At 34.0% G+C, this 12,407-nt stretch overlaps 4 protein-coding genes across 4 annotated transcripts in view; 2 read left to right on the forward strand and 2 right to left on the reverse strand.

Annotated features, from left to right (window-relative positions):
- LOC119637235 (adenosylhomocysteinase-like) overlaps positions 1 to 12,407 on the forward strand; it is a 287,510-nt gene that overhangs the window by 234,336 nt on the left and 40,767 nt on the right. The window lies entirely within an intron of this gene.
- LOC119637232 (sepiapterin reductase) lies at positions 1,242 to 6,131 on the reverse strand. The gene is made up of 2 exons (XM_038033104.1): positions 6,073 to 6,131; positions 1,242 to 2,438 (listed from the first exon to the last, which is right to left on the reverse strand). Exon 2 carries the CDS (start codon positions 2,260 to 2,262, stop codon positions 1,444 to 1,446), a length of 819 nt encoding a protein of 272 aa, XP_037889032.1. The 5' UTR covers positions 2,263 to 2,438; positions 6,073 to 6,131; the 3' UTR covers positions 1,242 to 1,443.
- LOC119637233 (sepiapterin reductase) lies at positions 7,017 to 7,910 on the forward strand. The gene has a single exon (XM_038033105.1). It carries the CDS (start codon positions 7,101 to 7,103, stop codon positions 7,893 to 7,895), a length of 795 nt encoding a protein of 264 aa, XP_037889033.1. The 5' UTR covers positions 7,017 to 7,100; the 3' UTR covers positions 7,896 to 7,910.
- On the reverse strand, positions 8,092 to 9,731 carry LOC119637226 (splicing factor ESS-2 homolog). The gene is made up of 2 exons (XM_038033090.1): positions 9,355 to 9,731; positions 8,092 to 9,296 (listed from the first exon to the last, which is right to left on the reverse strand). The coding sequence occupies exons 1-2, from the start codon at positions 9,674 to 9,676 to the stop codon at positions 8,107 to 8,109; spliced, it is 1,512 nt and encodes a 503-aa protein (XP_037889018.1). The 5' UTR covers positions 9,677 to 9,731; the 3' UTR covers positions 8,092 to 8,106.

A 12,407-nucleotide genomic window follows, 5' to 3' on the forward strand; every position in this document is an offset into this window, starting at 1 on the left:
GGGGTAACGACGATGCCATTAAAGCCCACTTTTATCGTCCCTAGATTATAGTAGCACGGGCGTACAATAAATTTGTCATGCCATTATAGATTCAAGACTGAGATTTTTAATTATTTCGGCCATGCTACCCGGTCCAACTTGAAGAATTTAAAGAACTAGCTAAGTAAAAGGAATTTAAATTCTCAAATGGCAATTATTTTTAGAATTAATGCCGTAGAATACGAGATGGCCTCAGCGCGTTTGGTAGAAATGACGAGATCAAGTTGAAAAACTAGCGTAGTCCACGTATAAACACACCCTTAATATCAATTTTGAGATAAACGTGCGACTTACAAGAGTAGTAGTAGTTGACAAATACGCTTGTATTCAATCTTTCATATAAATAAATATTACTTAATATTGCGTTCATGGAGGCGGATATTTGTAGATTTGTAAGTTGAAGCCTGTTTGCTGTTCTGTTCACTATGGCTACTAATTGCAAAGATTATTTTCTTTAATAATATAATTAGCGGCAGACCTTCGACACTAACTTCCTCTTGATACAAGCATATTAAGCAAAATTAAAAGAAGCCTCGCATGATGAGTAAACTTCATCCGTTTTCAAACACGACCTTGAAAAACTACCGCATTATCTAATGATATAGTAAAGTGAAGACAAGCTTATCGATGAAAAGAAAATACGCATAAAAATTGACATTTTATTCTTAGTCAAGCACCCTACTCCTAACATGTGCGTGCTTGCGCTTCCCCCACTCGTTAAAAAGTGTTACGAAGGAATCGAAAGTACAATCAATGCACAATAGTACGAACTTCGAAAACCTTCGAAAAAAGAGTAACGTTCTGCTTGAAGGAGCACCTATATTTACCTTATATATGAGCAAGCGTCTATCTTCGCATCCCAAGCGCTTCACATTTGATACGAGTGTTAAGTCAACACTCAACCCTCGAAATTGCACGCCATACAAGAATATATACATTTAAGGTAGGATAGAATATATTTTTTAATGACATGTTTGCCTTAAACGATTTACAGTCAGTCTGCTCTCTACTCGTTTTAAATACCGATGATGCTTGGCTTCGTTATGCTAAAAGTGAAATAGGAAAGTGCTCTTGGTAAGTGGAAAATTTTTGGGCAGGGAGTTAAGGGGGGACAAGGTCTCGACTATTTCTAATAAAATTTAAATAAAACAAACGTTGTTTTTTTTTTGCAGTTTCATTCTCATTTACATCACACCCGTCGTCCAGCAGTAAGGTCAAGATCATCAACAATTTATTTAAATCAATTATTAGATCATTTTCAATCAAATTATTGTCATCGCTTAATCCAAACACATAGCCATGGTCTACAATGTTGAAGCAATTGTTCGTCTCAATATTATCTACTACTTGACGAAGAAATATTTGCCATTCGCCCAGTATTCGATAATATTCATACAGCACTATTCATAAAACATAGGTATCGTAATAGTCGACATCATGGCCGGAAATGAAAGAAATTTCCTCCAAAATGTTTAACAATTTTTGAGTCGTTTTCATTGGATGAACACGCGGACCCTTAATATGTTTTTCTTCGGCTATCAATTGCGATAAATTGAAAGTATTGTTATTTAGATCGCATTCTTCCAACTTATGCGAGGCAAGAATTCCAGGCGAATAATTTAAAACCGCAATATCGTTGCGGGACTCTTCACAAGCCAATGAACGAAAATACATATCACGTGCTTTACGGCACGAGCAATATAACGAATTGTAGATCAACGGTTGGATATGCACGCTCGATGTAATATTAACAACAAGCTTGGGCACTTTATTCAATTGAGGACTCTTTAGAAATTCTTCATTTAGCGCAACAACAGCATCCAGATGACGTTTCACATAGCTTAACCAAGCCGACACGTCTTGAGGTTCCATCAATTCTTCAGTTGCTATCATACCGTCATTATGCAATATGTAAGCCAACTCAAATTGCTCTACCAATTTTCGACGATCGAGTGTGTTGGCTAGAATTCGACCAAATAGCTTTCGATTGGCTCCTACCCAATCGTTACAGTTGCAGCAAATTACAGTGATATCGTTTCTAAAATATTCAATCTCCTTACGGATTTCTTGTAAATTTTCATCGTTAGCTTCGATAAGTATCGCTATAGAGCCCGATTTGAAACGGCGACACATTTCCAATGCCAACGGTTTGCTTAACGGATTCATTAATCCACTCAACACAAAAAAGCAACATTTATTTAAATCCATTTTCTTTAAACTCATTCTTTCACTTTTCACTTTACTTTCTAAATGTGACGTTTTCTCTTTAGTCCTTGGATTGGTTGAATTTTTATTTACAAAAATTGATGATTTTCTTTATATGTGAGAATAGATTTCCCCAAAACGTTATATCAGTTGCTATTATGCCACGGCACTAAATATGTTAACGTCCGCTTTGCCTGCAAGTAAGCTCAGAAACATTTCCTACATTATTTATTTTACTTAGCGTATTCAGCGCAGAAGGGAGATGATAGGGTAACGTGTGTTATGGAAAAAAAGTGATAATAAAAAAAATCTGTTGATTAATTTCAATTAATCTTTTATTAATACACTTATACACGCACATACATATAATCAATTTAACTACAAATTTGAACAAAATTATTTGAGATCTGTCTAAACAAAATATTTCATAAATGCTTTACGAGAAGAAAATAGAGTAAGACTGATCTTGTCCTGCAGCGATCAAAGATGAACTATTAAGCGACGTAACAAATGATCTGCTATGCTGTATAAGGAAGTGAATAAAAAATGCGTCCGCAGAGGGCGCCCTTCTTGTAGTTCCGAAAATCCTCATTTAATTGACATTCCTTCCATATAGCCCTGATCTTTAGTATGAACGATATAATGCTTTTCTATGCCACCTCCATCCTATCCGAAAATGGTTTAAAATACCAACTGCCGGTAAACAATTGACTTTAGGTAACCTATGCTTTATGCGGAATGCTCACGCCTCTTCATGTTTATCTAAATGCTCGTGAAGTCGTCAAAATATTCTTATAAAACATTTAAATTTTTACCAAATAGAAAGTATGACAATATATATCAGCGATAAATCTGCATTCTGCCTAAATCTTATTAAACATGTAAGAAAATTAAATTCGGTCGGAATCGAGTCTTCCATGCCCATTACCGTTTATCCGAAAAAAAAGACAAAAGAAATAAAAGAACAAAATTCTCATGCCCTATAATATGAAGTGGGCGCAGTTGATTTCTTCTATTTTCAAAATAAAATTTTTTGCCGTAGCAGCATGTGGACGTTGTAGGCGTGTCCTTTAAAAAGCTTAGATCAATTACAAATTCTTTTGCCAATCTGTAGACGATATCTTAATACTACACAATTGCGCAGAAAGACAGTGATGCTTAGATGCATTCCAAATTTGAAACTAGCCAAGAAGTTGTATACTTTATGGAATTTTTGAGGCTGTTTTCTGCACCTTGTAAAAGATTTGAAAAAAGAATTAAACTTTGATTCATTATAATATAGGATAGTCCTTCTATATCAAATCTCTCTTATTCTGACTCTTTTTAATAGAACCCTAATATGGGGAATAAATCGAAAATGGCGACCTGTAGGTCAAGAGAAAAGAGCACAGTGACGAGGGACCGAGGGATAGACAAGTTTAATCCTTAAATGCATATTGTTGCCAATTGGTTACATTCCAGTTTTAATTTATTATAAAATTTATTTGACAAAAGAATGTAAATGAAAGAAATGAAAAATAAAATTAAGTTGGCAACGATATGCGTTTAACACTATGCAGAGGTTGCTACATATGGAGGTATGAGTTTTCAAACATACGATGAAGATTTCCATTGCTATGCGTTTAAGATTTAAAATGTGAAGCCCGATCAAGTCCTTCTAGGTGTTACATACGTCCGCACAAACTTAATACACCCTATATCACCAGCGTTTGTATGGGGATATAATAAGTTAATACACCTTGGTAATTAATTGCATTTTATTCTGATAATTTCTTAACCCAAATAGATATAGCAAAGGCACACTCTGATGAAATACACATACATATAGGTGTTACATACGGCTTGGTAAACTTAATATACGTTATACCACAAGTGGTGTAGGGTATAAAAAGTTAATGTACTCTGGTAATTAATTGAATTTCTTTCTGATAATTTCTTGACCCAAATAGATAGAGAGCGCCAACTATGATGAAATACATAGACAAATACGCGGCGAAAACGTATAAAAAGGTACAGTCATCAATTTGAGAATTTTTCTAATACCATTAAACTTTCAATTGACAATTCGTATTATCATCATGACAAAGAGGCTCTCCCGTGTTGCTAAGCTGATCAAATACAATTATTTAAAAATAATTCAAGGTTTCTAGCGATAGGCTGGCTGTATGGATAGATTTCTATCGAAAAATTTTCTCATCTATAGAAAATGATGTAAATTTTTATATTTTAATTCATAAGAAAAGAAAAAAAAAACTTTCATGTATGCATTATAATGAAACGGCTTTATATACCCCATCAGATGCATCCTGCCGCTGAACCCATTGAATATAAGCAGTAAAAATATTATAGTTGGGCAGGAACGACCACTCAATACCTACAGTCAAATGCAATCGTTCATTCATTTTCGTAACAATATACCAAAAATTGTACATTATTTCCATGTAAAGGTATACATTTCGGGAAAGCATTTAGAGGGAGCCCGAAACATCTACTCACTTTTCATCAGAACCCTTATATGAAAAAGGGCCAAAAAATATACACATATGGTTCAAATTTCATGCAGTTAGTTTTTACGTTACGTTGATTATCTGAAATATCTCCTTTACAATCAAGCAATGTTGGTCCCGGTCGTTTTCAGCTCTTGAGCCTTAATGAAAACGGAACATTATGAAATGTAGAAAAAAAAAATATGGAAAAAAACGTACTCTGCTGAGAAATATTCCTCAAACTATCGTATAATCGTTTTCTACAAACGAAGAAAGTAAGAAACTTGCGACCTCTACGCCTAAAAGACGATAACCAACAAAATGACTAAAAAAGAATTCAAATATATTCGCGAATAGAAATTTGTTTTCCGAAATTAAGCTTACATATGTGTCCATTTTACCGGCCCTATTTCTGCTCGTCTTACTATGGTAAACGATACTTTGAACTTTCCCGCTGCACGGCCAATTATTTACTGCAACTATAAAGCCTGCAACTATAAATGTCAATGAAATATTAATAATTTGAGAATTTGATAGAAATTTGCAATGTCCCTTGATTAAATGATCGGCTTTAACAGGTTAAAAGTAAGGCTAAAAATAATGAAATAAAAAAACAAATTTTCTCAAATAGTCGGAAAAAACGAAAATAAAGCGTCTCGATCTAGTAACCTGTAGTCACTATGGGAGTGCTCCTCCGCGATGACGTAGAATATTTACCAGAGACAAAAAAGGAATAATTGTATTCGTATTGGTGGATTCTTAAGCAATGCAGCCGTTTTGGTGGGGAAATATTTCTTTTCCTTTTAAAGACATATTCCCGACTTTATGGAAATCTGAATACCTGCATTTAGTCATTGTTTGAAATCTTAGAAATATGAATGATCTTCCCTTGTTTTCAAACATAACGTTTCAAGTTCCTAAACTTTCCACTCTGTTAAGAATATGAAGTGAGTACACAATTAAAAAAAAAGAAAAAGGGCAGTGCTGTGCAGTGCAAGCTTTAACAAGAAATAGGTTTTTTTCGCTTTCCTTAAGAGATAAATAGACTGGCAATCTACGGGTGATCTACTATGAAATATCGTACCCTACTACAAAAACATGGCTCAATTCGTATAAGTGTCCAAAAGTCTTAAATCTCATGTTAAACCTTAAAAATCGTCTTCAATGACGTTTGTTACGATTTTTAAGAATACCTGAAAGCTTATTCGTAGACCTTTCCTATTGATATATCTTTGATAAAAAGATGTGGCATCTCTATCGTATACCTTTTAAGGATAAGCCAAAATAACATATGTGTGTAATAAATTTCTTAACTGTTTATTTTTAATTTTTTTTTTTTTACCCTTTTGGAAAGTGCTGATATTAAACTTATGTGATAAACGAGCGTCCCGGCTTTGGCCTCTAACTGTATAATTATGTTGTGAGACAATATAAAATTCAAAATATATTTATGAACAAGTAGGAAAACAGTTTTTCTATATCATCTTACGTCCTCCAAACCAGCGCTGCCACCCAACATGTTTAAGGATACTCTTCGCGAATCGTTTCTATCGCCACGGCCAACTCTTTTTATGTATTAACTTTGAGATACGCTTGGTGGTTACAAGTACTTCCGACCGATGCAAACTTGACCTTATTAAATAACTCTTTGTTTGATTTCAAATACTATTTTGATTATGTACAGCAATCCTGTTTCACTTTTCATTGTACGTTTTGTGCGAAATTAGTTGAACGAACGTCACAGCTAACCGAATTTCACGCTTATGAAGGCTACGCATAGGTCTCGTAGATATACATATAACTGGTTGCAACCAATGTTACAAACAATACAAAAATTATTATTAATCTCATCTTTCGTAGCGATGCGTCATAAAATGTTGAGCGCACATGAGAAAAATACAAAGAGAGTTAAATGGTTGTACATATATATGTGTGCGTGTGTCATTGTTGTGCCTGCATTTAAGCTTAAATACCTTGTAACTCGTTTCCATGAATAGTAAATTTTTTTTTGGAGAATAAAATCCCACTTCTGAGAGTAAAATTTATTTTCCCGTACGTTCTCATGTGAATGCCCCATTGAACTTTTCTGAGAATTTCTAAGAGTACAATTTTTTTTAAATATATAATGAAAGATATAGATGAAATTTTATAAATTTAGTTTTAATGTGCGATTTCGCGGACGTGTAAAAAAATTATTATAATTAATTAATATTTATAAAACTCTTAATGCTTTTCCAGGTTGCCCTTAACGGTTCTTAAATATCAATTGAAAAAAAGTCTTTCTTGCATATAAAGCAAACAACAGCAACAGGTTCAATAAGTTGTTTGAAAGAAAAAAAAAAAAAAAGATTTCCTAGATATTGAGAAATAATGGTGTTGGAGTTAAATAAAAAAACCTACTTTTTAATTACTGGAGCATCACGTGGCATTGGCCGGACAATGGCCATTGAAATAGCAAAAAAATTGGATGCAGGCTCCGTAGTCGTGTTGCTAGCCCGTAACGAACACGATTTAAATGTCACAAAGAAAAGTATAGAAGACTCTGTCAAAGCCGATATACTGGTGCAGACTTATGCGATCGATTTATCTAAAGCTACATGTGAAGATTTTAAGGAATTACTCAATGACTCGATACGAAAGGCTAACGCAACTATAACGAATTTCGAGAGAGCATTTATCGTGCACAATGCCGGTACAGTTGGCGATGTATCGAAACGAGCTCGAGAAGTTGGTGATACGATCGCTTGGACCGACTATTATCATACCAACATATTTAGTGCGATTGCTTTAAATGTTGAATTCTTTAAAATGTTTTCCAAAACTTCTAAATTGGTAGTGAATTTAAGTTCGAAATGCGGTGTTGAGCCATTTAAGTCCATGAGCTTCTACTGTTCGGGTAAAGCCGCACGGGAAATGTATTTTAAAGTTTTAGCCATGGAAGAGCTGAATGATACTTTGGTTTTGAATTATGCTCCGGGTGCTATTGATACAGCTATGACAGTTCAAGTCCAAAATGAAACTATGAACGATGAGCTACGCGATGCTTTTGCAAAGCAGCGTGCAGATCAAACAATGTTAACGACAGATCAAACTGTCGCGAAATTCCTACAAATTCTCCAAACACAAAATTTTAAATCCGGAGATCATGTTGATTATTGGGACTAATATACAAAAAAAAAAAAAAGAGAAAAATAATAATAATAAAATTAATATTAAAATAGACATTGTAAACGGTGCTTAGATAAAATAATGCGTACGCTCTATAATTCCATTTTAAAGTAGTAACGTTCCACTATCTCTATTCATGAAATCTCTATATTTAATAGTGCATCTTTATATGAATATGAAAATCGATAAATCGTATAAATAAAAATCATCAGAAAAAATCTGCAGCCCGCAAACGTTTCGTAGGTATTTGTAGTAAATCATCGGTTAAGGTGGATTTTTCGGTATTTATTTCTTTCTGAACAGTGCTGGTAGATGGTGATAACAATGGCGCGACTAACGAAGTGGGGAGTTTTTGGCCTGCACCAGAAGTGTTTGTTGATCTGCATCTTTTCTGCGAGGTTATTAAAGGTGAGGGCGTCGATACAACAGGCGTTCGCAAACCCAGTTTAGTTGTGGCTAAACGACGTGCGGCCGGCGACATGGAAGCGAGCCGTTCGATATTAGATCGTATAAATGGCGATGCAATATTACGCCGAGCCGTGTCCATGGCTTTTTGTTTTTGCGCCCTCATTTTCTCGCCAATTTTTTCAGCTAAAGCTAAGGCGATATTCTCTCGTCGTGACGTCTCATTGATTTTAAACGATGGCCCTGCATTAGAGCGTACTGGCGTATCTGAACCGTCCAAACGGAAAGGTGTACCTTCAATTTCGCCCCAAGTCATTAAAGGAGAGAAAGCTTCGCCAGGCCTAGGCGATGGCGTTTGAACCAAGTCAAAACCTTTAACTGTAAGAGAATTTAAACAATCGCCTTTAACGCCGTCTTCATTGTCAATAATATTAGTTAATATTCGTGCCGAATTTTTGAGAATATCGTTGCTATCGTTGCTGCTATCGCGGAAAGGATTTTCGTTTAACCTTGTCGCCTGATGTTGGACAATTTGTTTTCGACTGGCCATGTCTATTCGTTCTTCTTTTGTTAGCTCAACTCCATCGGGGATATACATAATTGAATTTTTATTTTTATAAGCCCAGGTGTCAATTTTTCGCATGAGCGTACTTCGATCCTCTTCGAATTGATCTTCTATTGAAGGCAACATTAGAACTTTTGCCAATTTCTCAGCAGATATTTTTTCCTCATTATATAAGATAGCAAACTTTTGCTTCAGCTTTTGATCGGCAATCTCCATTATTTCCTCAAAACTGTAATTATCTTCGCTAGTATAAGCTTGTAAAAAAGAATCTAATGAATGCTTATCAAATTGTGTTACTGTCTCTTCCTTATTGTTCGATTTTGAATTTTTGAGAGTATCGTTAGCAGAAGGAATAGAGAGATTTGCAGCGCTTGCAGGAGTCTGTTGCGATAAGCTAGCTGGAGTTTCAAAGGTAGCGGGTGTGCTTTCTAAAGATGAGAAAAATTATGTTAATTACTGACTTTTAATATTTCACAATATCCTTACGTCTTGATCGTATTAATGGCTGTTTACCACTATATTTTGCACGTATAGCTTCCATTTGTGCAAAATCGTTACGTTCCATCGCATCCAAATATTTATTTTGTGCTCTTAAACGTTCCAAATCCGGAAAAAAATCTCTTTCTATAATTTTTGCCATTTCTTCAATATATTTGTCTTCGGTAAGAATTTTCAATTTTGGTTTTTTCCTTGCCACTAGTGAACATTCCAATGGTTTTGGCAATGGTTTTTTAAATTGATCTGTGACAATATCTCGAGATTTTAATTTGTTCAAAGCTTGTGAACCGGGAGCGTTAGAGTTGGACATTTTACAAGTATTTTTATAATTATATTAAGGAACAAAGCAAGAAGTTTAACAAAATATCAAAAAAATAAAAGAAAATGACTACAATCAGCTGATTGTGGCCAAATATATTCTGCAGGGTTGCATGTTTCGTTGATAGCAACACACACTACTAAACAGGTAAAATATATTCAAAAGCGTGAAACGCGTGGAAAGAAACAATTACTACTCAAGCTTCAACTCTGAACGAATTTGGAAAAATTTCAAAAATAATTTATCAGCGACAGACAATAACGTTCCTTTAAATTAACATTAAACTTGTAATACGTTTTTTAAATTATGCGCGCATCTGTGGGATTCCGTACATACAAGCAGAAAAACGGGGGCTGTAATTATAAATATAATAAAAAGAAAGTAATTGCCGTTTTATGGAATTCTTTATTAATTTTACTTCCAGCTTTTTTTAAAGGCTAGCAGTTGTGGTCACAACCGCTATTGACTGTTACGCGCAAACACTGTCGTCAAAAAAAGAATCAAATAATTAATTTGTAGAAATAGAATTGCACGTCATCCAAAGTTCTTTTTAAATCAAAGCTTCCACTTGTCTATCTTATTGACCCGGGAATATTATTATGGATATTATGTCAATTGAAATTTTTCAGCAAAAGCTTTTTATGTTTTTTTGGATGGCATAGAATTCATTCTTGCTTGGAAGCATGACAAGACTTTTTTTTTCATGAGGTCCATTGTCTTGGTTGTATTGTTTTCTTAGAAAAAAAAAACTTTTAATTTCTAAGTAGAAACTGAAGCTGTTAACGGATAACCGGTCCATTTCTCAGAAAATTAGTTTAAATGATCGATTAAGTAATTGAAAATTTGCATAAAAAGATAATTATCGGTACGATAATATTTTAAATGGAAAATCGAAAAATTTTATTTCTTGAAATGGATGCGTACCTAACTTAAAAGTTTAAACGCGCGGTTTTTGAAAATAAATATGTCGAAATGGGAGGTGGCATAGCAATTGCCGTTCGTTTCTTCTGAATTTTTGACAATATCCATAAAACAATATTTTAATAGGAAGTGGATAATATTTTTCTCCCTGAACAGCAATGCAATGCGTGGACGAATTTTAGGGACATTCGTTTTGGGTGGTTCATAAACGATGTGGCTTTCTCCATATTTTGATCGAATTCTATTACTAAAAACTGGACAATTTACTGCAGTCTTCGAAATAGTGTGATAAAAAGTGAGAAGAGGAAGATGTTTTTACATGTATTTGGAGATTAGTCAATAATGCTGATGATTTTAGACCGATTACCATGTTTTTGACCATATCGAATATTGTCGAACATCTCTTTAAGTATCAAGTTTTTCAGATTGCATCAGGATCGAGTATCTATGAATTTCAATATATATATATATATAACTAATTGATTAAATCGTTGACTGAAACGCCAGAAGGAAACTGGTTAGATTGAAAATGATGCAGGTCATCTTCGTGATTACATATATAACTAGATGTACATAGTAATATGGTTCGACCTTCTTGGGCACGTTTCAACGACCATCAGTAAACGGTTACTATACGAATGTATGTGGCTAAATCTCATGTTGCGTACTTAACGATCCGGTCCCTAATGATCCGCTGCGGATAGCACAACAATCAATAAGAAACGCGCACATACATCTGAATGCAACATTTATATTTAAGTCCAATTTTATGTTACAGAGCATATGTGCGGTATGTTTTCAGAATTATTGCTCTTTAGTATTTTTCATTTATTTTTTCACTCTTTTTTCTTTTGAAACATGTCATCAAGAGCATTAATACTCAAATAGTTTTCATCACTTCTTCATAAAAAACACGATAGAGAAACTTTCATGTTTAACGCATGTAAGTGCATTAACAAATTATGCGTACATGAGTACAAAAGCAATTCACAATATATCCGGTAAGGAAGGGTATAAGCAATTTTGGAATTCGATTAAAGATTTTTGATCAAAAGAAATGAAAAATTCGATATTATAGATTGGTTGTGATCAAGTCCCCAACTTGAAAAACCAGCTTGATTTTCTTCTCGCCATAAAATTTGAAGCCATATTGTAATTCATTTTGGGTAAAATAATTCAGCATACATTTTAAAAAGTAATGAGCTTAATGGCGGTTAAATAGTTGTTTAGCTTCAAAACTAAGTAAATTAAATTGTAAACTAATGCGCTCGGAATGTCATAAAATTTTTGCTATGTTTCGTTTGAAGTTTGCTACAATCCAGAAATTCTATAGATCTCTTAACGTTGTTGTAACATATATGATAGATCGGAGACATATTGATTAATGGGATATATGCGAATAAACTTATTTTACATATCATTTACAAGCGACGATTAAATCATATAGAGAAACGAGTTGACTGCACGAGTCTCCTTTGGTCGATTTATGTTAATACATTGTCGTCACCAACCTGCGTATGTACAAGAGCTTTATTGTTTTCTTTTAAAATTGATATCTTGACGTTTGCACAGACAGAGAGAAGAAGATGCTTAGAACCGACATTAATTGTCTGAGGCTAAACTTTGCCGGGTTTCAAACGTTGTAATGAAATGAATATGCGCCCACTCTTCGATGATAAATGTAAAAACGAATCATTTTTTATTTGTCCGTCTGTCCGAAATTTAATTATCTTTATAATTTCGATGAAACGAACTGCAACGATGATTCATATTAAAAATGTATATATGTATTGTATAATAT

The sequence above is a fragment of the Glossina fuscipes genome, unplaced genomic scaffold (assembly GCF_014805625.2).
Source record: "Glossina fuscipes isolate IAEA_lab_2018 unplaced genomic scaffold, Yale_Gfus_2 43, whole genome shotgun sequence".
Lineage (NCBI taxonomy): Eukaryota > Metazoa > Arthropoda > Insecta > Diptera > Glossinidae > Glossina > Glossina fuscipes.